This window comes from Haplochromis burtoni, unplaced genomic scaffold (assembly GCF_018398535.1).
Source record: "Haplochromis burtoni strain Fernald_Lab_line unplaced genomic scaffold, NCSU_Asbu1 Contig_82, whole genome shotgun sequence".
NCBI classification, from domain to species: domain Eukaryota; kingdom Metazoa; phylum Chordata; class Actinopteri; order Cichliformes; family Cichlidae; genus Haplochromis; species Haplochromis burtoni.
The window spans coordinates 239,459-265,018 of NW_024582443.1; the positions used below are offsets into that span (position 1 = coordinate 239,459).

General features: G+C 44.4%; 1 protein-coding gene across 5 annotated transcripts in view; it reads left to right on the top strand.

Moving 5' to 3' along the window:
* The first annotated feature begins 1,766 nt into the window (after positions 1-1,766).
* chd3 (chromodomain helicase DNA binding protein 3) overlaps positions 1,767-25,560 on the top strand; it is a 55,734-nt gene continuing 31,940 nt past the window's right edge. For 3 of the 5 annotated variants that reach the window (XM_014334720.2, XM_005925853.3, XM_005925852.3), the window contains exons 1-25: positions 1,767-1,871; positions 2,431-2,617; positions 5,155-5,282; positions 5,387-5,575; positions 5,673-5,800; positions 7,505-7,743; positions 8,178-8,317; positions 8,463-8,592; positions 10,557-10,726; positions 12,361-12,630; positions 12,738-12,941; positions 14,335-14,558; positions 14,638-14,769; positions 15,433-15,532; positions 16,546-16,737; positions 16,828-17,028; positions 17,117-17,254; positions 17,665-17,786; positions 18,446-18,619; positions 19,629-19,770; positions 19,977-20,108; positions 20,322-20,439; positions 24,515-24,639; positions 24,733-24,964; positions 25,314-25,498. In XM_014334720.2, coding sequence (XP_014190206.1) covers positions 2,455-2,617; positions 5,155-5,282; positions 5,387-5,575; positions 5,673-5,800; positions 7,505-7,743; positions 8,178-8,317; positions 8,463-8,592; positions 10,557-10,726; positions 12,361-12,630; positions 12,738-12,941; positions 14,335-14,558; positions 14,638-14,769; positions 15,433-15,532; positions 16,546-16,737; positions 16,828-17,028; positions 17,117-17,254; positions 17,665-17,786; positions 18,446-18,619; positions 19,629-19,770; positions 19,977-20,108; positions 20,322-20,439; positions 24,515-24,639; positions 24,733-24,964; positions 25,314-25,498 — 3,978 coding nt within the window. In that variant the 5' untranslated portion in view covers positions 1,767-1,871; positions 2,431-2,454. Of the gene's footprint in view, positions 1,872-2,117; positions 2,618-5,154; positions 5,283-5,386; positions 5,576-5,672; positions 5,801-7,504; positions 7,744-8,177; positions 8,318-8,462; positions 8,593-10,556; positions 10,727-12,360; positions 12,631-12,737; positions 12,942-14,334; positions 14,559-14,637; positions 14,770-15,432; positions 15,533-16,545; positions 16,738-16,827; positions 17,029-17,116; positions 17,255-17,664; positions 17,787-18,445; positions 18,620-19,628; positions 19,771-19,976; positions 20,109-20,321; positions 20,440-24,514; positions 24,640-24,732; positions 24,965-25,313; positions 25,499-25,560 lie in introns of those variants that run through there. The other 2 variants (XM_014334721.2, XM_042222242.1) reach the window with 2 other exon arrangements.

A 25,560-nucleotide genomic window follows, 5' to 3' on the forward strand; every position in this document is an offset into this window, starting at 1 on the left:
AACTGAAATGCTTGTTTACACGATACCCAGTTATTGGTGTGGGAGCCACAGCTGACAGAGTGACAGATAGCATAGACGGAGCGCTGAACTTGGAGACGCGGAGGCTTTACGAGATGTCACAACGGCTAGGCTGCCTGAGTTGTCGGCCGTGTGGTCGGGATGTCTTTCAGCTTCAGACACTTTTATAATTCGACATTTCCCCCTCCTGCGTTCACTTATAGATCTGTTGGGACAACAGGAGGGTTAGAGAAGGTTGTATCGTGGTGAGGTTCAGGGAGATTTAGGCGTGCTTGCACTGCAACATTTCAGTTATCTTCATATAAAACTTCCTTAGGTTGTTTAACAGTGGATGACATATCTGTGTGTGTGTGTGTCGATGTGTGTACATGTGGCTTATGGTGTAAACCACAATGTGTGGTCAGTAAGACTGGAAAGGTGGTTCACTGAGGTAACAGTGAGCCTGGATTCACAATGCTTGCATTTCTTTATTTGCATGTGCTCAGCATGCAAACTGAATGGAGTGTAAAAGGCCTTTTGACTTTGGTGTGGCCTGACCCCCCAAGGCCTCCTCAGGTAGCTCAAACCTCAGGCAATACTGGGCGGGTGGCCCTTTAACTGTGGGCTGGTTGAGCAGGTGACCCGTATGCCAAAGGCTGCTGCAGCTGCACAGTCTGAGTCTGCCCCCTGGCCATTTCCTCCACTCTTGCCCTGCCTTGTCTCTGCACTATCCTTTCAAAATAAAGGCTGAAAATACAAAAAGCAAATGTTACTACATATAAAACCCTTCCACGGTGCGTCTTTGGTCCTGTCTTCCTCCCCTCACCCCCAAGTGGTCGCAGCAGATGGCTGCCCCTCCCTGAGCCTGGTTATGGTAGAGGTTTCTTCCTGTTAAAAGGGAGTTTTTCCTTCCCACTCTCACCAAGTGCTTACTCATGGGGGTAGTGTGATTGTTGAGGTTTTTTCTGTATTATTGTAGGGCCTTTACCTCATATAAAGAGGTAAAGGGACCAAGGGTCTACTGCTACTAGATATCGGCTCACTGGGAAACAAGCGATTGCAAGAAATGTGTAATTTGTTCATTATTTATTCAATATCTCTTTTAAATGAAATAGGAATGATGTATTTTAAAACATAATGCGCCTTTTAAAAAGATATTATGTAAATTCTTTTTTTAAACCATATATTTGAATCTTTAGTGAAGTCACAGTTTCCTGCCTGACCCTGATTTTCTATGTGAGGCTTGAATGCGGAAAAAAAAAAAAAGCAAATCAAAATTCCTTTTGTCAAAACAAAAGTGCCCCCGGGCAGCCACCGAGGGCTGGCCGGGGTCTAGGCATTCCCATGGCCTTACTGCCATCCAGTTGTCACAGCTCGGCGCTAACGAGAGCGCGACTTTACAGCGAGAGCTCGGAAAATCTCTCGTGGCCGTTTTAAACGCCGGTGCGAGAGACGGCGTGCGCACTTGGAGCCGTTTCTCGCGGTGCTTTCTAGAGGTGGAAACGCGGTTTTGCGTACCCCGACCTGTTTCCATCCCCACCACAAGTAGTTAATTTTTTAAGCAATACAATCTGATGTAAGTCTGGGCATGGCTGCGGCAGATTTTCCCAACCCCCCTCTCTCACTCACTCTCTCTCTCTCTCAATCCCTCCCCAGCACTCATACACACGCACACACACACACACGTATATATACAAGCGCGTGCCCAACCCTACTGCTGCTGCTCCAAAATAATTTCTTTTTTTTTTTTTGAAGCACAACGGTGGGGGCTCCGGAGAATATAAGGTGGCCATATTTGATAGATTTGTGTCGGGGTCTGCAATGCAGAAAGCGAGAGTTGTTGCGTGTGATCTGGCAAGTGACAGTGACACCAGGCAAGTCTGTCGGATTCGTGACTGATCCGGACTTGAGGGGCTGGGGAGGGTGGGGGGGATAGAGAAAGAGAGAGCGAGAGAGAGGGAAAAAAAGAGAGGAGGGGAGGTGGGGGGGTCAGAGAGAAAAGAAACAAACAAGTAACAATGTAACTTACATGCAGTCACACACCCCTTTTTTTTTTGCTCCTTGTAACAATGTGTACGTTTTTGAGGAGGGAGGGGGCGCGCGGAGGGAGAAAGAGAGAAGGAGAGAGAGAGAGAGAGAGAGAGAAAGGAGGAGGGGGGTGCGTTCTGAAATAATATAGTCAGCCATTTTTTATGTAAGGGGATTTTTTTTTCTTATTGGGGGGGTTGTTAAAAAATAAATATAAGAGGGCGGCCATCTTTGTTGCTCTGCCTTGGTGTAAAATATTCCAAAACGCCCCCCACTTTTTCCTGAGCCGATTTGAATATTAAATAAATATCATATAATCGGACAAGAACGCGCTTTTTCTCCCCCTTTCTTCTTCTCCTTCTTCTTTCTCCCTCCTTCTTTTTTTTTTTTTTTTTTAAATACAAGGACGGATCCAATGACAGGGATATAATGTCCTCTCCTCTCCGGTCCTGTGAGGAAGACGAGGGCATGGTGGTTAATTCCGAGGGAGGAGATTTTGATGAAGAAGACGACGACGGGGACCTGGACGAGAACGCAAGCGACATAAACTCGCCGGCGGCGCCTCGGGAAACTGCAACACCAGCCGCGCCAGGTACAGTAAAAAACGGGAAACTGGCGGACAGGTCGGGAGCGCGCACACGAAATAAGAAATACACACACTCACGCGCGCTTTTTGCTGCTTTTCTTAGAGGCACAAATATAAGATAGAAAAGCGCGTGATGGAAGTGTCCGAAACCCGCAGATCTTCTTTCTTTTAATCCCCCCCTCCCCTCCTCCAACACATCCCATCCAGGTCCACATCGGTACAGTAGAAAGCAGCGAGATCTCGAGTGCGCGCAGACAACAACAACAACAAAAAAGAAAGAAAGAAAGCCTCCTTTAACACTTTTTCCTTCCTCTTAAAAAAAGACAGCCGCACTCAGGCTGCTGTCCTGTTATGGCAGCTATACGTTGCTGTAGGTGCCATATTTGCAGCTGCGAGAGCGCGCTGTGCAAACACAAGTCCAGTTTGCAACAAAAACGCCACAAACTCACACACACAACCTACTGATGTGTTTCTGCTGTGTTTTGCACTTTGTCCTCACTCCACTTCCTCTTTGCGTCTAGCATCCCCAGCAAAAGTTTAAACTGAACTTGGCACCGCTGTTGTGGCTTTGCCTCCCCCCCTCACTTCGTTGCAATCTCACTTCACAGCCGTGAAAAGTTGTTGAAAAGAAAAAAAAATAGTCCCTTGCTTTTTTTTATTGGTGGGGTTCTTGGACGTGCAGGACTTGCAAATTGTTTTTAAAAAGCAGAGGTCTGCGGGGGTAATGAGGTCGCCCTGAAGGACTGGCACACACGCTAGCATGGACTCTCCTCTTGGCCGGAGGCTATGTATAAATCTGATAGCAGTCTGGGGAGACGATGCAGTCACAGAGCCGGGCGAGTGTGTGAAATCGCGACGAGAGGCACAAACTGCCTGGTTGTCACTGTGATAGGTCAGGACAGGACTGCCCGCATGCTGCTCGTTTTCTTGTAAAAGGTACCCATACTGCGTTCAGCTCCGGAGGACCTGCTCGGTCGTTACCCGTATTAAACGTCTATTATCGGGCATGTTTGGCGCCTCGGAGCTGGGTGTTAGTGTGTCTGTGTCCCATTCTGATTCTTAACCGCCCCCCTTTCGCAGCAGCAGCAACATACAAATATCGATCGCGTCAGGCGATGATTGACTAAATGACATTCTGGAAGTTTCTGTGGCAGTGAACTTGCACGGGGGGGCAGTGAAAGTGAAGGGTGCAGAGAGTGGAGGCTGGTTAACCACACAGCAACAGTGGAGATCAGATGCACGGCTGAAAGCTGCCGTTGTGGGCTGTACTGTGAGCTCTGGTTTGGATGTGACTGAAGCACAGAGTTAAAAGTCAGCTCGGAGCTCCGAGTGTCAGGACGGCAGCCTGCACAAATCATCCCACTGCGCTCTTTTTTGTACTTAATTAGCTCGAGGGCTCCGTGGACCTGCTGTCACGCAGTGCGAGACAGATAAATTAGTGTCGAGGCCTCCCGGCGGGAGGACCTTAACCCCATCGCGACCTTGTTTCCAGCAGCGGTCACAGCGGTGGTCAGGGGGCCTGAGCGGGAGAGAAGTCGTTCCAGTTCACCGCTCCGGCGGCCTCTGAATCACCGAGCCCCGCGTGCGTGCCGCTGCCGCCCCCGGCGTGCGTTCGGCGGCTGAACGCTGCACGCAGACGCGGGAAGTGGGGTTGGCTGGTGGACGGGGTGGGAGTGAGGAGGAGGTGAGGGGATGGCTGTTGCTGCTGCTGTTGCTGGTGGTGGTGGGGGGAGCGCGCACCAACAAAGGCAGGCAGACAATAAAAACCGACAAATCGCAGCCTGTGAAACGGGACGAGCTGCTGGCGGAGACCGCAGGCCATATCTTGGTTATGCTTCAACGCTTTGCTGCTTTCTCCGCGAAGCCCGGGCTGCTATCTGCCCTCGTCTTCCTGTGTTTCTCTTGTCATTTGCAAGCCAGGTCGGCCTGCAGGTTAAATTCCTCCCCCCCCCCCGTGGCTGCGATGATTCCCACGTAAAATCGGGAATAACTGGCCTGACATTTTCAGGTCTTATGCCACATAATGTCAGCTGGTTTCAGTTGCTGCACAGTGGCTCAGTCCCCTCTGAGCTGTCTGAGGTTTTCAGACTATTTCTTCCCTGAAATAAAAGTTTTATAAATTTAAATCCTCCCTCAACTCATCAGGACGTATCCATTGATAATCAGCAACAACCCCACCACCACCACTTCCTCCCCCAGGGCTCTGTTTTTCTTTTTTTTCCTTTTTAACAAGGGTAATGATCACCCTTTGCATTGCCATAAACCAATTACATCCCCAGGCTGCAGCAACCGGCTGTCAAATCTACTTAGAGCGCTCTGACAAACTATCTAATTTAGCATGTGTCACAATTCAGACAAGGTCAGAGGTCAGCGATGCCACTGTGTGGCTATCGTGCAGCCTTTGTCATGTGTAATTATGTTCAGCTGGGATTAGCGGGCTTGTCGGGGAGCGTTTTGAGAAGATTAATGTTCAGCTGATTCTGATAGCTGTCTTTTCTTCCACGCTTTCTTAACCCTCTCTCTCTCTCTCTCTTCCTCCTCAGAGGAAGAGGCAGAGCTATCAGACAGAGAGGTCCCGTTGAGGAAGAAAGGCCGGCCGAAGAAGAAGAAGGACACAAAAAAGAAAGACAAGGAAGGGAAACCTGTCAAAGCAAAAAAACGCAAGAAGATCGTGAGTTTCCTCGGCCTGTGGATTTTGGAAGTTTGACGTCCACATTACAGCGTCTTAACTGCTCTTCTTCCTTTTTTGTTTTTCATCTCTCGCTGCATGCACAGGACAGTGATGTAGAGAGAGACTCGGACAGAGAAAGAGACTACGTCGAGAACTCGGACAGCATTGCCAGCGACTATGGATCTGGTGAGAAAAAGAAAAAGAAGAAACATAAAGAAAGGAAAGAGAAGAAAACCAAGAAAAAGAAAAAAGACGATGGGGATCGAGACAGCAGTCAGGAGGAAACAACGAAGGTAAAGACGTTTTCGCTTGACTCCCAAAAACCCCAACAGTGATCAACGGTGACGAGTCCACCCTTGTTCACGGTCTGATGCTCTGCTTTCTTCTCAGCAACCGTTAGAACAGAAGACCTCGGCGCAGCTGGCGAGGGAGTGGGGCCTGGAGGATGTCGATCACATCTTCACAGAGGAGGACTACAGGGAGCTCACCAACTACAAAGCCTTCAGCCAGTTCATGAGGTACGGCCTGCTCTCTGTTCTCACGTGGGTGGGTGACATCAAGACAGCTAAACCTTCCCCAATAGGCTCCACAGATTAGGTTTACTGGATGGTTAAATAGGTTCAGACAACTCACTTCTGATGAGCTATCGTCAGGTGGAAAAAAGGTGCTCGACATTCGAATTTCTCTCGCTTTTAAGGGTAAAAGACAAGTAAGAGTGCTGACGTCCTGTGGGAACGTTTGTCTGGAAATGTCGTGTCATTACGCCTGTATTCAAAAGACATTAGCTCCCCACACTCGCTGTGACTTTGCACTGCAGGGGTGCAGTGTGGAAATCTTTTGATTCTAACTTCTGTTTGAGTTGCAGAGTGGAGTCAGATTCCCGTTAGCTGATCTGATGGGAGTGGAAGTGCTGCTGCTAACTATGTGGATGTTGACAGTGTGCTTATGGCTTTTTGTCAAAGGAGCTTGCAAAGAAAAGCGTCTGGTCTTCTTTAAGTTGCTTGAAGACGTTTCACCTCTTATCCGAGAAGCTTCTTCAAGCAACTTAAAGAAGTCCAGACGCTTTTCTTTGCAAGCTCCTTTGACTACGATGACCTGGATGATTGAGAACCTTCACAGACTTATGGCCTGTTGTTTTTATTCTTTACTCCCCCACAGTGTCTACATCTGCTAGTAAGCTTACTGTAACTGCTCAGCTCATGTGACGAGGCTGGTTAGGAGAGTGAGGAGTCCTTGGCTTGGCTGGCTAACTTTTACAGAGTTCAGGTGCTTGAGGGTCTTGATCCCGAGCAGCTGTGGTGATACGGGTGCCCACCTGGTCTGTTGTGGTGATGACAGAGCTGAGCCTCTAGGCAAAGTTCCTACCTGGCGTCTAGCTGACAGACAGAAAATAGCTTTCTGTGAAATATTTCTAAACTCGAGGAGAAGCTTGTTCATCTTGGAGATGCTCTGAGTTAAGGTGCCTCATGGCTTTCGTGGTGAGGTGTATTTTGGGCTTGGTGACCTCAGGCCTGATCCAAGATGTCTTGAAGACATTGTATGTTATGACTGAAATGCTTCATTATGGTCCCTAATCTGTAGGCGGTGGCTAGAGACAGAGAGAGGGGAGATCTAGTCAACTCTGTTTGACTTTTGCCCCCTGGGACAAGGACCCAAATAAGCAGTAGAACAGATGGTTAGATACAATAGAAACATCAATAAACGTCCATATATGGTTGATTCTACAACACATGGAAATGAAACTGTTTCATTGACAGGAATTGAACCTATTAATACCAAACGAACCTTAATAATAATAATAATAATGTCAAAAACGATTTGATACTTTTTGGTGACACTGCTTCCTCCTTAATGAAGAAGAGCTCCTGTTAAGTGTCTGTTAGCACAGACGCCAGTAGCCTGGGTTGACTACTATTACTTGTTTCTGTCCCCCTGTGGCAGCTGTGTCTTTATCATCCCAGCTTTGTATAAATGAGACAGCAGCCCCCGTGTTACATGTAACACTGTGTCAGCAGCAGCCTGAGCCTCGGTCTCTGGGGCTGACTCATACCTGCTTTGACTCTGATAAGTAATGTGTAATGCCCAGCGCCTGTTCAGCCAACTTGTCTGCAGCTGGTAGGAAAGCTAATTGACAAATGAACCTGGTGATTGGCTCTCTTGATGGAGGTGAAAGTTTATTCATTTTGGTTATGTGGTTTCACTCTCACAACGCTCTCTCTTAGGCCGATGATCGCCAAGAAGAACCCTAAGATCCCCATGTCAAAGATGATGACCATCCTGGGGGTCAAGTGGAGGGAGTTTAGCTCTAACAACCCCTTCAAGGGCAACGCTGCAGCTGTGGCGGCGGCGGCTGCTGCCGCTGCCATCGCTGTTGCCGAGCAGGTCTCTGCAGCGACCGCCTCACCTGAACCGCCACCTCAGCCTCCACCTGTTAGAAAAGCCAAGACAAAAGAGGGCAAAGGTCTGTCGTCTTCCCATTCCTGTACTAGGACCAGGGCAACGAGATGTTTTAGAGGCACACGATGAACACAGCAGATGTTGACCGATGTTAGGTTTACAGAACTGCGCAAAAATGTTGAGCCACCCCTCATTTCTTTAGATTTTGTTTCCAAGGAGCCAGACTTTTATGTAAATGTACTTTCTGAAAGTATTTCAAAATCTTTCTTTGGAAACTAATTTTTACTTCAATCCTAGTTCCTGATCACTTTCAGAGAAATGGTTTTATTTGTTTGTTTAAACTACTTAACACTGAGTTGTTGATCATCATGCTTAAAAAAGCACATGTGTTGTACATGCTAATGGAGAGCAGTAAACTAATGCTAACCTCTCATTTACCTCTATCCCTTTTCTGATACAGCTCACTGATACAGCTTCTTTGTTATGCTGTCTGTCCAGGTCCGGGTTACAAGAAGCGCAGTAAAAGTCCTCGAGTTCCAGACAAGAAAAAGGCTTCAGCCGTAGCCAAAGCTAAAAAGATGGCACCCATCCGTATTAAATTATCACCTATCAGTGCCAAGAGGAAGAAGAGCTGCTCGGTGAGTGTGAAGTTTAGAGTATTCGTGAAACACTGAATCGGTGGAAGTTAAAAACAGCGTCGCTCCCTGTTGTTTTCCTCTGTTTCTTGTTACCTGTCTCTCCTCCCTTCACTCACTGCCCCCGTGCTTTCTCGTGCTCTGCTAGAGCGAGGATATGGATGAGGACGAGTCTGAGCAGGAGGACTCCAGCGTTCACAGCTCCTCGGTTCGCTCTGACAGCTCTGGCCGAGTGAAGAAGAACAAGCGCGGACGGCCTGCCAAGAAGAAGAAGAAAAGTAAGCGCGGCCTGCTTGTTATACGTACAGCACATAATTATAAATGATGTACAGCCTCCCTGTCCACATCCATCTTACAGCTCCACTGTTAAGTTTACTTTGGCTTATTGGAATCCAAAGGAATAATGCAGCTCAACTCTTCTGGTTCAGACAATAATCTTCTCTCTTTGCTGATAAAAGTGTATTTAAAAGGATGAACCTGAGCTGGGAAACAGTATTAACAGCAGTGGAGCGATGACTGAACCGTGTGAGGGATAAGATAGGCAGAGGATGAAGGTGCTTCCAGCTGCAGATGAATACAGTCACAGTCTGTATACTCTTGGAGTATATTTTTAGCAGCTATTTAACAAAACATTCATATTACTGGAGCTTGGTTAAAATGGAGACAGCGTGCAGATTGAACAAAAATACTGCACAAAGTGAATAATTCGACTTTTTATAGTCTCCTATTTATAACACAAAACTGGAGATGCATAAACATAAAACATAAAAAAAAATCAAATGTTGATTTTCAGTAGTCTGGAGTGCATGGACATCCCCATGCAGCTGTCTTTAGTTACTTGTTAATGTGTCTCTCTGTCTTCAGTTGCGTGTTCAGGATGAGAAATGCGTGCTCGATCGGGTTGCGATCAGGTGATTGGCTCTGCCATTCCAGATGATTCCACTTGTTAACCTTCAATAAGCTCTGTTCACTTCAGAATTAATGTGGCTGCTTCTGTTTTCTGTCCCATCATCAGTAAACAATAGTGCCCAGTGTCACTGGAAGCTGCGGGTAACCATTCGTCACACTGCCTTTACCGCGTTTCACAGATTATGTTGATTATGTGCAGAAGGAGCAGCCTTCACAATTCTTTCTTCTGTTATTCTGGGGCAGATTAGTGTCTCCAAAAATGCTGTTCCTGAGCTGCTCGAAAGGGGTTTTTAGACATAATTTGGTCCTTTGCATATTCTGGGATAGCTTATGTTTTATTGTTTGTTTGTTTTTCATTAAATCTGTTCTCAAGTTAAGATATGCTTACTTCCTGATATGTTTTCTCAGTTGGATGTTGTGAACAGACATTTCTTTACCATAGAAAGGATCCTATGATCATCCACAACTGTTGTCTTTCCTGGACGTCCAGGTCTCCTTATGTAGCGGAGCTCAGTTGCTTAGGCAACCATCTATTGTATTTAGCAGTCCCTCATATTATTACCTCCCATTTAGTAGTTTCTTAAATTGCCAAAATTGATATAAGTTTGACTCTAATCTTGAAGTTGAACTTGTTTCACTTGTGCTGATCACATGCTGTGAGTTCACATCAACAGCTGACAAATGCAACTATTGGAATAAAGAAAGACCTTTTACATTTTGAATTAGTGAAGAAATAACGTAAAAATATAACACATGCCTTTTTCATAGACAAGTGTATTTTGTGTGTGTGAATTACACTGTGGCCATGGAAAGAAGGCACTGTGTACAAAAATGACTTCAGTTTCTCAGTGATAAATGCACTATTTTGTTTCACTCCCCAAATGCAAACTGAGACTCTGCACTTAATCCAAACTCATTACACGTGCATCCATAGGCTAAATCTGACTGTTGTCACGTCTGGTAGCGTGATTTCATTTTGCCAAGAAGGCCAAAACTTGATCATTTGCAAACCTTCTGCATTACAAGCGTGCAGATGTGCTGCAAATCCGAGCAGCTTCAAGTGTTTCACTTGCGTTTTTCAGTTTTTCCTTTAGTTCTGAAAAAGTTCAAACATGCAGCACGTACCTAAAACTTCACCCCGTGTTCTTGAAAACGTCACGCACATCTCTCACATTTGACTGCACTTGTTTTAAGTTACACATGAAACTGCATGGTTATAGTTGGAAGTGAAAAATGAGCAGTTCAGTTATTTGGGGTGAAAAACACAGAAATGGTTTGTGACCTTTTGTCAGTGCTTGTCAACTCGCCCTGTGCTTATTATCTCCCTTCCCAGGTGAAGAGGAAGGGGATGGCTACGAGACCGATCACCAGGACTACTGTGAGGTGTGTCAGCAGGGCGGGGAGATCATCCTGTGCGACACCTGTCCTCGAGCGTACCACCTCGTCTGCCTTGAGCCTGAGCTGGACAAGGCCCCCGAGGGCAAGTGGAGCTGTCCCCATTGTGTAAGTACAACTGCTCCAGTTTTTTATTTTCCCGTCTCCTTTGCATCGTTTTTATTCCACAACTTATCTCCGAGCTGTGTGGCTACCTGAGCAGCAAAAACACCTGTTATTGTTAGTTAAAGCTTGTTTTCTTGGAGGATCAGATGAGTAGAAACCCTTTAAGCTTATCAGAAATCTGAGCGGGGAAGCGGCTACGTGCAGACATCCTGCCTCAACAAAAAACTGTCGCCAAATGTGGGTGTAATCTATTCAGCAATTTCACAAATATTGCTCAGTGCTAATTTCTAGATGCTGCGAAGTCTTGGTATCAGATCTCTGAGATTAGTCAGTTAAGGTGCTGTGAAAGTGCTCACTAAATTGCTGCATTAAATCCACTGTGTAGAATTTTATGTGATTGTTTCGACTGGTTTAGCTTTTTAGTTTCTTTATGAGTCACGTGTTTTTATCTGTAGGGACGACCTGGTATTGATATCGAAAGTGTGAACAAAGTGAGCGATACTTGCGCTTAAATGTCATTTAGCTAACTGACTGGAGGAGCGGAGAAAAAGAGGGAAAGGGCATGCACTGGTGACAAACAGGAAGCTGAAAAGAAGCTTTTTACCTGCTGTTTATTCAGCGCAAGTGTCAGGTTTATCTGAGTCAAGCATCCCTGAATACCAAGAAGTGGTAGACTGGCATCGAATTTGAAGGAGAGCTGTATCAAAGCAGTATAACTGTCACACTCAAGGTGTTTGCTGACGTGCTAGTGAGATACTTACACTTTGAAAGGGTTGGGGATTTTTTCTGGTCCTTTTTTTTTGGAAAATTTCGACTCCCCCGAGTAGGTGCTATAGCACAGTCAAAATTTCCACTTCATTAATCGTGAACATTTCAACAATCAAATCAAATGCCATGTTGTAAATATGTATGCATTATTCAAAAAGCAATGATTTGTAATGCCGTGTAACCATTCTGCAGTTTGAAAGTCACTGGTTCTTGCAAATAAACGATTTCACATTCTCATTTTATTCTGCACAGCAAGGCGAAAAGCTGCTTGCTTTCCTCCGGAGTGTGAGCTCCCTATATGTCACCAGGCTACATTTACAAATTGGCAAATGCCGGTTTTAATATCGTACAGTTGTTGCCAAATCTGTGTTTTATATAAGCTTGGGTCTGTAGTGACTGAGATAGCAGACATTTACTTTAACTGTCAGTGTTGCACAGGGATAGTAGACCCCAAATATGGGTTACATACTGCAGCTGTTACATAAATCAGGTATTTCTTTTTTTAACCTTTATTCACCCAGAATAGGCTCACTTGGAGCAGTGGTCTATTTTTCACAAACTCCATCCTTCACAGTCACGGAGGCCTACTTAAAACAGCACCTGAGCAGCTCCAGCAAAGGTCCTTCTCCCGCTTATCTTATGTCTCACAATCATATTCCCACTTAAGGCTAAAAGAGTCAATGGGAGCCCGGACTCTCAGTGCAATGAACAGCTGGCAACATTAGCAGCTTAATTTCTTTCTGTGAGTCATTAATATGTAACCACAAAATTCTCAATAAGCATCTTGTGGTTGTTGAAAGCTCCTTTTACTTCATGTGTTCAGGATGTTCCTCAGTTTAACAGTTTTGTTTTCTCTCGCTTTCTTTCAGGAAAAAGAGGGAATCCAGTGGGAAGCAAAAGACGAAGACTTTGAGGATTTTGAGGAGGACAGCGAGGACAGAGTGATATCAGAGGTCGGCGTGAGGGTCGCCACTGGGGCGGAGGAGGAAGATGACGACCACATGGAGTTCTGTCGGGTGTGTAAAGACGGAGGTGAGCTGTTGTGCTGCGACACCTGTACGTCTTCCTACCACATCCACTGTCTGAACCCGCCGTTGCCGGAGATTCCCAACGGAGAGTGGCTGTGTCCACGATGCACGGTCAGTTGATGCTCTTGTCACAGTGTTTTTTTAATCTATACCTCACAGATTTCCATCTTCTCGCTTAAATAAACTGATGTGATTTTAAAAATGCATTTTTGCTCCAGTGTCCGCCAATCAAGGGACGTGTCCAAAAGATCCTCCACTGGCGATGGGGTGAGCCTCCACCTCCCATTCCTGTTCCACCCGCTCCCGACGCTCCACCCGACGCCCCGCCACCGCCACCAATGAAAGGCAGGGCAGAGAGGGAGTTCTTTGTAAAGCTGACCGGACAGTCCTACTGGCACTGCACCTGGATCACTGAGCTGCAGGTGAGTCTGAAAGTCACAACTACAAATAATGGCAAGTCTGTTTTCTAGGGATTCCCCCTCCTCGGTCCAAATATTTCTTCTTCTTCTTTTTTTTTAGCCACACACGTGTCAGAGTAATGAACCAGACAGCACACATCTGTCTTTTTAATCAAGCTCCTGCAGCCTAATGTACATCCCTTTGACAACATGCCGTAGCAAAAATATAAATAAAGTAATTAAATTAAATTCACAGTATTGCTCCCTATAAAATAACTGATATTTCTTATACACACACTGGCCATCAGGTATACCAGTACAAAAATATCTAAAAAGTCAACACATGGCAGCAACTCTATGCCTTTAGACACGTAGACACGATGTGGACTTCCAGCACCTTGTGGAATCTGTGCCGTGAAGAATTAAAGTCGTTCTGAAGGCTAAACTGGGTCCAGCCCAGCAAGGTGTAACCAATGAAGTAGCCGTCTCAGGTAGTCAGCCTGGTTTGTTGTTGTTAAAAGACATATTTAAACTTACAGAGTTTGAGTTTTACTTGTTACATGTCCTTCAGAGGTTAAAATGCAGTTGTGTTTTGACTCTAGCCTGGCTCATTAGCTAATAACCACAAAAAATAACTTTTGCTTGTCCACCCTGGAGGAGAAGTATGAAAGAGAAAGCCCACACCAGACCACCCACAAACGGCCCTTTATAGGACCTTGTTTGGATTGCTGTTACACTGAAACTATGTATATCATGTGTAACTGTTGCTTAATCATCTCTGTGGCTGCAGCCGCTTCTCGCACACTCTTCCCTCAACAAGGGACCTACTTCACACACAGGCGTCTTAAAGGGGACAGAATGGGCGCTATCAGGCGAACCACGAGTGCAGCGCATTCGATTATCTGCATAAGCAAATGCTCGACCCCAAGAATCTTAAACTGATCCTTGGAAGCTTTATTCACAGGGCGGTCCTACTGTTTACACATATTTTAGCGACTGTTTTTACAGCTGGTATTTGTAAATGAGCGTACATCACCACCATCACTAAAGATTATTATTCCTTTAAATTTCCTTTCTACTTTAAAAACTGCACTCACCATGTCATTTGCAGTGTTTACTCAGCATTTTTGTATTCACCAGATTTATGAAACAAAACAGCAAAAACTGCTTTCTACATTTTTTAGATTGTTCTCCTGTGTTGAGTCTCTAATGCTTCAGATTTAAAAGATCTAACAATGGAAATCAAACCGTGGCTGAAATATAAACAACTGCTCTCCATATTTAGAATACAATATATGACGAGGGTCACGTTTTTCCAAGTCTAAACAATGAAAAAAATGGTTTTGAAAACCACAAATCTGGGACGTCCTCACCTGAAAAATGATCATCTGACCAACTAATGTCTTTGTCTCATCAGCTGGAGATCTTCCACTCGGTCATGTATAGAAACTACCAGAGGAAGACGGACATGGACGAGCCTCCCAGCTTGGACTACGGCTCGGGGGGAGAGGATGAGAACGGAGTTGGAAAGAGCGAGAAGAGGAGGGCCAAAGACCCCCAGTATGCCATCATGGAGGACAAATACTACAGATATGGCATCAAGCCCGAGTGGATGATGATTCACCGGATCATCAATCACAGGTAAAGAGCCGTGCACACAAGCACGCAGAGGTCAGGTTTGTGAAGGACCACTAACTGTGATCATGTGTCTCCCTGCTAGTGTGGATAAGAAGGGGATATACCACTACCTGGTCAAGTGGCGAGACCTCGCCTACGACCAGTGTACATGGGAGAGAGACGACATGGATATCCCCGACTTTGCAATTTACAAGGCCAGCTACTGGAAACACAGGTGTTTGTTTTTAATGCTGTATTTCTCATTTATTAACCTCCTAAAACCTACCATCCACATATGTGGGCATCACATTTTGGGTTGTCCAGACCACAATACTAAATTTTGCTCTACAAAGGCCTGATATCCACTTACGAGGACATTATACTGCCACCTGAAATGTTTCGTGTTTCATGCTCTGAAATCTTTTACTTTCTTGACTTTGTTACAGGGATACGTCTTCCTGCAACCATGTTGCTCATAGGGGCACAACTGCTGTTTCTCATTTTGTTTTTGTACTCAGGAAAAATGCTGCTGTGTTCAGACACCAAATAAAGAGTTTTGCACATCAATTGTGACTTTATAATGTTCTATCGAAATTTAAAGCAAATCTCCTCATATGTGGATATAACTTTTCTCAGAAACTACATCAGGTAAAAAGATCATTCGTTGTTTTTACATTCATCAGGTCTCAATCAGCCCAAAGAGAAATTAAAATTTCGTGCAATGAAAAAGTTCGGGTTTTAGGAGGTTAAAGCAAGTCCGCTGGTGTTTTTCAGCCGCTTCACGGAGACCTGCCCTACGTATACGTGCAGTCTCATCTCCCTTTGATGAATCGGATCCCTGCTAGAGTGAACAGCTTAGTGTGAGCGACGTGGCAATAATTCTGCTGCTGTTTAACAGGGACGCCATAATGAAGGAGGACCCAGACAAACCCAGGAAGATAAGGAACAAGAACTCAGATGAGGGTGAAGATGAGTCTCCGGGCTCACCGCTCACTGATGTGAGTATTGTAAAGTGTGCAGCTGCTGTCTGCTGTTAGTCAGTCACTCTTTTTTGTTATAAAGTTATTAAATGTTTCTTATAATAACTATCACATACTGCAATTCAGATTTACATTTTTTATATGCTGTACTGTAAGGATTCCCTTACAATGTGTTCCCTTTATTTTTGTGTTAAATTGTACACATTTAAGGATCTTTATTGTATAAAAGCACAGTACTGGTGAACCGACTTCGATTATTTTTACTAATAGTTGTACTAAAGCTGTCCGATGCAGCATGGGAGAATAACCACACTTTCCAATATTTCTCATTTTGCATATCTAAGCCTCTCTCTTGGTAATATTGCTCAAAACTATCTTTGAAAATGTAGATTATTGAACAGTTTCTGATTCATAACCTCATAATTGTTCAGCGTGGCGAGGTTTGTAAATCTGACAACTCAGTAGGTTATATAGGAGTTTAAAATCTGTACCATAAGTGCATCTGCTAAAAATCTCGGACGAGTTCAAATCCCAGTGATTGCGTGGGATTTTTCAAATTTATACCGCAGTCACAGGAAACACTACGAGGAGGCTGAGTGGTAGCATTGGCGACCGCCAGTATTTTTTTTATCATGTACAAATCTGTGCGCATTAAACCACAATAAGTCAAAATACAAACAAACAGACACAATTTGACCTTTCAGTCAAAACCTTTACAGAAAATAAACAAAGACTGATGAATGAAATTAGTTTTTTCTTGGTAATCCAGATGTTTTCAGGAAATGTAAAGGAATTTCCATCCATCCATTCGCTTCCGCTTATCCTTTATCGGGGTCACGGGGGAGCTGGAGCCTATCCTAGCTGTCTTAGGGCGAGAGGCGGGGTACACGCTGGACAGGTCGCCAGTCTGTTGCAGGGCTAACACACAGACAGAGACAGCCATTCACTCCCACATTCACACCTATGACAATTTAGAGTTTCCAGTTAACCCAGTCGTATCTCCTCACCGTTTTCTCATTTGTTCCCCTCAGCCTACAATAAAATACGAGGAGCAGCCAGACTTTGTGACGTCAACGGGCGGCACGCTACATCTGTACCAACTGGAGGGCTTGAACTGGCTTCGGTTTTCCTGGGCTCAGGGCACTGACACCATCCTGGCGGACGAGATGGGGCTGGGAAAGACCATCCAAACCATCGTCTTCCTCTATTCACTTTTCAAAGAGGTGCTGACCTTATCTCTGCTTTTTTCCTTTAACGTTGTTTAAAGTCTCGCTGTGTAACACGGTACTGATTTCCCTCTCTGCTCGCTTCAGGGTCACACTAAGGGTCCATTTCTAGTCAGCGCTCCACTGTCCACCATCATCAACTGGGAGAGGGAGTTTGAGATGTGGGCCCCCGATTTCTACGTGGTGACGTACACGGGAGACAAGGACAGCCGAGCCATCATCAGAGAGAACGAGTTCTCCTTTGATGACACGGCCGTCAAGGGAGGAAAGAAGACCTTCAAACTGAGGGTAAGGAGGGATCGTTAGCAGTAGCGGGAAAACACGATATCGACAGTGGCGTCCACTCATCCTTCCTCCCTTGTTTGTCCTCCTGCAGCGAGAAGCTCCTATTAAATTCCACGTGCTGCTGACCTCCTACGAGCTGGTGACCATCGACCAAACGGCGCTGAAGTCTATTGACTGGGCCTGTCTGGTGGTGGATGAAGCTCACCGCCTTAAGAACAACCAGTCCAAGGTACAGCAGCTACTGCATATGAGTCCACATTAACGCACTTCACCTCTCTCTGGTGGCCAAACTATGCAATGGCAACACTTTAGTCCCACAGTACTTAACTACTTTCATAGGTCGTTTAATGTACTTTATCATGAGAGTAATAGATTAAGTATTAGCTGTATCTCTTCAGGAAGTTGGGGTCCATGTCATAATGACTTAATTACAACTAATTATAAGATCTATGCAATATAAGATATTTACTTACAGTATAAAACACCTTAAGGCGACTATTGTCGTGAGTTTGCACTATAGAAATAAAACTGATGTGAAATTAAGTCAAATATGTTTGTTTGTTTTTTAATGATGTGGAAGCGTTTAGAAAAATCCACTGAGAGTTAAATAACGCTGAGCTTCCTTATTTGTGTTTCCAGTTCTTCAGGCGTCTGAACGACTACAAGATCGACTACAAGCTTCTGCTCACAGGAACTCCGTTACAGAACAACCTGGAGGAGCTGTTTCACCTGCTCAACTTCCTCACACCTAACCGCTTCAAGTAGGACTTCTTTCTTTGTAAAGCACACACCTTCACACTACATGAACACCTAATTTTAAAAGGGGGTCCTACAAGAGTAGCTTTGCATGAGTCGTCATTAATTAAAAAATAATGAATCTGTTCTAGCTTTTGGTGCCGCCCACTCACTTCATCCCCTGTTGGAAAAAGCTGTTTTACCTACTCTCTGTTAAGTGTGTCATATTTAACACATGCGTTTTTATGTGTTTGTGAGAGTGTAGAAGTATAATACAAATAAATCTCATGTATGCAAATTAATATTTAACTAATTATAAAATGGTCAGGTGTTTGAACAAACACTGACAATTTTCTAGCAATTATAAAGAGTGAGGCCACACTCTTGAAAGGCCACTTTCTTCTGATTGGCTGCCCCTCGTCTGGCTCCCTCAAACAAAAGCTTGTAAGCGTTGCGTCCATAGAAGCAAATGAAGCTGATATCTGTTCAGCACAAAAGTAGAAAAGATAGTAACTGAGTGTTTGGAGTAGTCTAAAGCCTAATGCTTAGGTTTACAGGGGTTACTATTATGTACACGTATCTCATTACCTGTAAACAGTACTTATAGCTCTACTAATTCATCTGTTCTTATTTCTAGTTGCAGTAGAATTGTCTATGATAGATTTTCTTCTCTCTCTCTTTGCAGTAACCTCGAGGGCTTCCTAGAAGAGTTCGCTGACATTTCCAAGGAGGACCAGATCAAGAAGCTCCATGACCTGCTGGGGCCTCACATGTTGCGCAGACTGAAGGCCGACGTCTTCAAGAACATGCCCGCCAAGACCGAGCTGATTGTCAGAGTGGAGCTGAGCCCTATGCAGAAGTATGACACTGACAAATGTAGATACAAATCTACGTTTGTAGCACTTAGACGAGCATCTTCCGTAGCCTAAAACCAAGGTCAGATTCAACTGAAAGGGTGTGTTTGTGTGTACAAGTGCGACAGTTAGTCTATACATCCTCTGTTGTTTGTAAGTGTCTGTTGGAGGGGAGAAAAAGGTTTTAAAAAGACTTCATCTTGATCTACACATTATATAAACATTGTAGAAACAACAGGAGCCAGGCATTAATCTGGAGTTGGTACCCCTCTGCACTCTCCTGGGAAGCTTTTGTACATGTTGGAGCCTGTCTGTGGGATTGTTGTCCGTTAATGCAGAAAAGCATTTGGGCGGTCAGACACTGATGTCAGATCAGACGGGCTGACTCTTTCTAGTTCATCCCAAAGGTGTTCGGTAGAGTTGAGGTGTTCCCACAAAGCTGGAAATACAGAATTATCAACAAATACTTACTGAAGAGTTTGTAAACTCTTAGATTTTTCCCATGATTTCCTTTCTTTTGGTTTCTTTTCTTGGAGACCAAAATGTGTCACTACAAACCACATGAGAACATTCAGTCCTCTTATTGGCCGGATGTGTTCAGAGCAGGAGCAACATTGTTCTGGACTAGTGAATGACACGGAGCAGTTATTCCTAACATTTGTATTCAATATACCTGACTGCAACAAGATCGGCTAGAGATTGGATCACGTTTTCACCATAAACCAGTTGCTCGCTCATCCAATGGCCTTGTTGTTGTTATTTCGGTCCTCACTCATGTGCGATTACTTTGTTCACATCTGCACCAATCAACCACATTAAAGCGAAAAATGAACCAGCTGTGCATCTTAAAACTGAACAGCTGGCTCCTGGAATTCCTCCACCAGTGTCAGTGGGACTCAGTGAAATGCGAGAATTCAAAGATTTAATAGATCCATCTAATGTTGTTGACGTCGTGTTGACACACTCCTAATCATTTCACGATTTTGTGTTTTTCTTGGATTTTCTTAAATGCAGGAAATACTACAAGCTAATTCTGACCAAAAACTTTGAAGCTCTAAACTCGAAAGGCGGAGGAAATCAGGTCTCGCTGCTCAACATCATGATGGACCTAAAGAAGTGCTGCAATCATCCCTACCTCTTCCCCGTTGCCTCAATGGTGAGAAGAAACAAAAGGATACTTTTGTCTTTGGGGATTCTTGATCCACAGAAAGAGTAGATTTAATGCTGCTTAAGTTTCCTGTATTATTTCAGCATTTACTCCAAGATTTGCTTTAAATGAATAGCAAATTGCTTAACAGGGACACCCTGTGGTAATGTGTGGAAGAGCTCCTGTGTCATACTGTATCTTCTTTGTGTTTGTAGGAATCCCCGAAAACACCCAGCGGTGCTTATGAAGGGTCAGCCCTCACTAAGGCCTCTGGGAAACTGACCCTGTTGCAGAAGATGCTGAGGAAGCTGAAAGAGCAGGGACACCGAGTGCTGGTCTTCTCACAGGTACGTCTTCACACAGACACAAACGAGCGCGCATTCGCACACGCAAACACCAGATGGGTATCTCCCTGCGCAGATGTTAAATTGGTCTCGTGACATCTCCAGAAGGCTCAGCGGCAGGCTGTGATTCCAGCTGTGCGGCTGCACGGGTAATCAAGTATTCATGAAAACACATGCCGGTGTCTCTCTCTACCTCTCTGTCTCCTCCGTTTTCAGATGACTAAAATGCTCGACTTACTTGAAGATTTTCTGGATTATGAAGGTTACAAGTACGAGCGAATTGATGGAGGCATCACGGGAGCGCTGAGGCAAGAAGCCATCGACCGCTTTAACGGTGAGACACAGGATCAAGTGCGGTAAGCTGACCGTGAGCTCAGCTAAGGATGAGTAGGTGTCACGCTGTCTTGCAGTACTCTAGAAAGACTCATTAAATTGACAGAAATAACAAAAATGCTGCGACAGACTAACCGAGAAAGTTTGCTGATTAAAATATAAGTTAAAATGTTTTAAAACGATACGAGACAGTTATACCAATAGGCTGTATGTATAAGACTGACACAGGCGGTAGTCAGTGAAGTCATGTGTTTCTGCCACATTTATTTTAGCTTGTTGAAACCAACTGTAACAAGCATGCCTGTGGAAGCTGGGACCACTGCACTCTTAAAGGGAGTCTGCCCTCGGTAGCTTCTCCTTCAGCACTAATGGGGCCATAATGGTTTTACAGAACCTTTTTACAGTGCAGGCAATATACTGCATTTTAAAATGATGCAATTTACACATTATTAATAAAACTACTGTTAAGTCAAATTTAATTTAAATGTAATGTACAAAGCGTGTCATTAAAGTGCTTATTTATTTATTCGTCGTCAGGATTCAGATGGTTCTCTACATTTAGGTCGAGGGTCATATGATGATGATGTTGCTTTGATTGCACAATAACAAGAAGAAATATGGAAAACACTTTCAGCAACATTCTGTTGGTAACTCTCAACTCCTCATTTGACTTTTGGGATTCAATGTTTAAGAAAATGAAGAATCTGAGGGCAAGATTTAGCATGATGATCATAGAAATGATACCTCCCAAATGGGGTAAAGCAAAAGCAACAAGTCTGTTTTGAAAATGCAAGGAGTAAAAAGTACATAATTTTTTTTTTTAATTCAGGGAGTAAAAGTAAAAAGTAGTCCGAAAAAAAAAAGTAAAGTATAAACAACTGTAAATTGCACTTAAGTAGATTAAGGAAGTATTTGTACTTCGTTACCTACCACTTCTACAGGGAGTGCAGAATTATTAGGCAAGTTGTATTTTTGAGGAATAATTTTATTATTGAACAACAACCATGTTCTCAATGAACCCAAAAAACTCATTAATATCAAAGCTGAATGTTTTTGGAAGTAGTTTTTAGTTTGTTTTTAGTTTTAGCTATTTTAGGGGGATATCTGTGTGTGCAGGTGACTATTACTGTGCATAATTATTAGGCAACTTAACAAAAAACAAATATATACCCATTTCAATTATTTATTTTTACCAGTGAAACCAATATAACATCTCCACATTCACAAATATACATTTCTGACATTCAAAAACAAAACAAAAACAAATCAGCGACCAATATAGCCACCTTTCTTTGCAAGGACACTCAAAAGCCTGCCATCCATGGATTCTGTCAGTGTTTTGATCTGTTCACCATCAACATTGCGTGCAGCAGCAACCACAGCCTCCCAGACACTGTTCAGAGAGGTGTACTGTTTTCCCTCCTTGTAAATCTCACATTTGATGATGGACCACAGGTTCTCAATGGGGTTCAGATCAGGTGAACAAGGAGGCCATGTCATTAGTTTTTCTTCTTTTATACCCTTTCTTGCCAGCCACGCTGTGGAGTACTTGGACGCGTGTGATGGAGCATTGTCCTGCATGAAAATCATGTTTTTCTTGAAGGATGCAGACTTCTTCCTGTACCACTGCTTGAAGAAGGTGTCTTCCAGAAACTGGCAGTAGGACTGGGAGTTGAGCTTGACTCCATCCTCAACCCGAAAAGGCCCCACAAGCTCATCTTTGATGATACCAGCCCAAACCAGTACTCCACCTCCACCTTGCTGGCGTCTGAGTCGGACTGGAGCTCTCTGCCCTTTACCAATCCAGCCACGGGCCCATCCATCTGGCCCATCAAGACTCACTCTCATTTCATCAGTCCATAAAACCTTAGAAAAACCAGTCTTGAGATATTTCTTGGCCCAGTCTTGACGTTTCAGCTTGTGTGTCTTGTTCAGTGGTGGTCGTCTTTCAGCCTTTCTTACCTTGGCATGTCTCTGAGTATTGCACACCTTGTGCTTTTGGGCACTCCAGTGATGTTGCAGCTCTGAAATATGGCCAAACTGGTGGCAAGTGGCATCTTGGCAGCTGCACGCTTGACTTTTCTCAGTTCATGGGCAGTTATTTTGCGCCTTGGTTTTTCCACACGCTTCTTGCGACCCTGTTGACTATTTTGAATGAAACGCTTGATTGTTCGATGATCACGCTTCAGAAGCTTTGCAATTTTGAGACTGCTGCATCCCTCTGCAAGATATCTCACTATTTTTGACTTTTCTGAGCCTGTCAAGTCCTTCTTTTGACCCATTTTGCCAAAGGAAAGGACGTTGCCTAATAATTATGCACACCTGATATAGGGTGTTGATGTCATTAGACCACACCCCTTCTCATTACAGAGATGCACATCACCTAATATGCTTAATTGGTAGTAGGCTTTCGAGCCTATACAGCTTGGAGTAAGACAACATGCATGAAGAGGATGATGTGGACAAAATACTCATTTGCCTAATAATTCTGCACTCCCTGTACAAAGCACGCAGCTGTGGAAAAGTGCTTGTGTCAACGGGTGTGACTGAGTGAATGAAGTATGTTGTATAAAGCAGTCAAATATAGTAGAAAAGCACCATTTACACACACACACACACACACACAAAGTGAAACCCATGATGTCAAAGACTTTTTTGTTGAGATATTTTATTTTATTTTTTGTGGTGGTGGGGGGGTGACCTTTATTGGATAGTGGAGAGTGGATGGGAAGAAGGGGGAAATTAAGCAACAAAGCGCCTGGTGTTAGACTAGAAGCCTTGTGACACCCAATGAGCAAAATTGGCACCTTGTCTTCTTCATGTTTTTCTCTCTGGAAACACAGTGACAATTTAAATCACAGAGAGGCAGCAGAAGAAGAATCTGTATGATTAAAAAAAATATATATATTTATAGAAATTGCTGGGGACCGTGTGGGTTCGGAGGTAGAGACAGCCATGCTTGGGATAAATCTGACCGCTCAGGAGGGGTGCAGGACTTAAATTCTTGCATCTATCCCGCCAGATAAACATGAATTGTATGTGTAACAGCTGATCTGAGTGATTTGTAGAAGACAACATTGTTTTACTGTCAGAACCTGATCCATGTATGCAGTAATGAACGGTGGTTAGCACTGTTGCCTCACAGTAGAAGGTCCTGTGTTCAATTCCACCATCATGCCGGGGTCTTTCTTGCATGTTCTCCCCATGTTTGCGTGGGTTCTCTCCGCTTCCCACAGTCCAAAGGCATGCAGGTAGTCATGATAGGTTAATTGGTAACGCTAAATTGCCCACAGGTGTGAAGGCAGGTGCGAATGTCTTTTATGAATGCCTCGCGACGCTGCCGAGATTCATCAAAGTCACTGTTACGTGCTGTAAGATCGTCCTGCATCAGCGATTCGTTTATGGCAGCTGTAGCTCAGGTGGAAGGTTGGTGGATCGATCTCAGCCCCGGTGCATCGGAGTGTGTGCAAAGATCACAAAGCATTTAAGCGTAGATAAAATCGCTGTATTGGAGGAATGAGCTTTCTGCACTCTGTAAATGCTCAGACTTTTTCACTGTAAAAAGAAGCAACTTGTAGCCTGTAAAACAAGATGTATCCTTGTATGTGTTACGCATACAATTTGGAAAATGGGGATTTTCACCTTTCCTCCCTGTAGTCCAGCTAAGTTAGTTGAGTTCTGCTCTGTTTGATTATTATATCGGTGTTATTGAACAGTAGAACTATGTGGGGCTCAGCTCTAAACATTCAGGCTGAAGAGCTCCAGGACAGAGCGAATGTTTTGGCCCCGTGCTCACAGCTTTGAGCGCATCCACCCGCGCCAATTATGAGCTCATTCTGACAGCATCACCCCTTCTGCTTCCAAACACATGAACACTTCCAGCTACAGCTATCACAGCCACATAAGGTTCAAAATAGAGCCCCTTTTTAAGGTGATAATATCAGTGCAGTCTTTGATAAATTGCCTACTGCAGACTTTAGTAAAGCATGTTTGCGTGATTCTTTTACACACTGTCCTACAAGTGTTCCTGTTTATTTCCCTCTCACACATACGCTCTCCGCCCTCTCTGTTTCCAGCTCCGGGTGCTTGCCAGTTTTGCTTCTTGCTCTCCACCAGAGCCGGAGGTTTAGGCATCAACCTGGCCACAGCGGACACTGTCATCATCTTCGACTCGGACTGGAATCCTCATAATGACATTCAGGTGCCGTTCGGTCGGCTTTTCGTGTAAGCGAAGTGATCTCTACTTCATAAAACTTTGCCTCTTTAAAGAATTACCTCATCGCTTCCTTCGCAGGCCTTCAGTCGAGCTCACCGCATCGGACAGGCCAACAAGGTCATGATTTATCGTTTCGTGACGCGAGCCAGCGTGGAGGAGCGTATCACCCAGGTGGCCAAGAGGAAGATGATGCTGACCCACCTAGTGGTGCGCCCGGGTTTGGGATCCAAGGCAGGCTCCATGACCAAGCAGGAGCTGGACGACATCCTCAAGTTTGGGACGGAGGAGCTCTTCAAGGACGAGGGGGAAGGTGACGGCAGTTACTGTTGGATCTAAAAATAACACGTCCACGAGCTGAGCTGGATCTGTTAGTCAAATAAAACTAGGATTGTCTGTTAAATGTAATCAAGTAGGGTTTGGCTTGGATTGGGATAGATTCTAATAGGGCATGTTTTGATAGGCTTATTCTGCTGAATTCAATTATTTTGTCAAATACACTCAGTTTAATGCCTTTCATTCTGACAGGTTTCGCCACAGGGCATTCCTGGCATGTTCTGGTGTTATTGATTAAAATAACTGACAAGAGCATTTTTACTTGTTAAAATGTGTTGGAAGAACCATAGAAACAATTGCTCGCTTTTTAACTCCACGTTTGGCAGGCATGAAGAACAGTTCAGGGGATAAAGTTGAGGACGAGGGCAACGTCATTCACTATGACAGCACTGCCATCGAGAGGCTGCTGGACCGAAGCCAAGACGACACAGACGACTCGGATGTCCAGAACATGAACGAGTACCTCAGCTCCTTCAAAGTGGCCCAGTACATGGTGCGGGAAGAAGATAAGGTGAGGACTTACTTGAATACCCATTTATTGTATCTTTGCTTGCAAAAATGTGCAACTTGTGC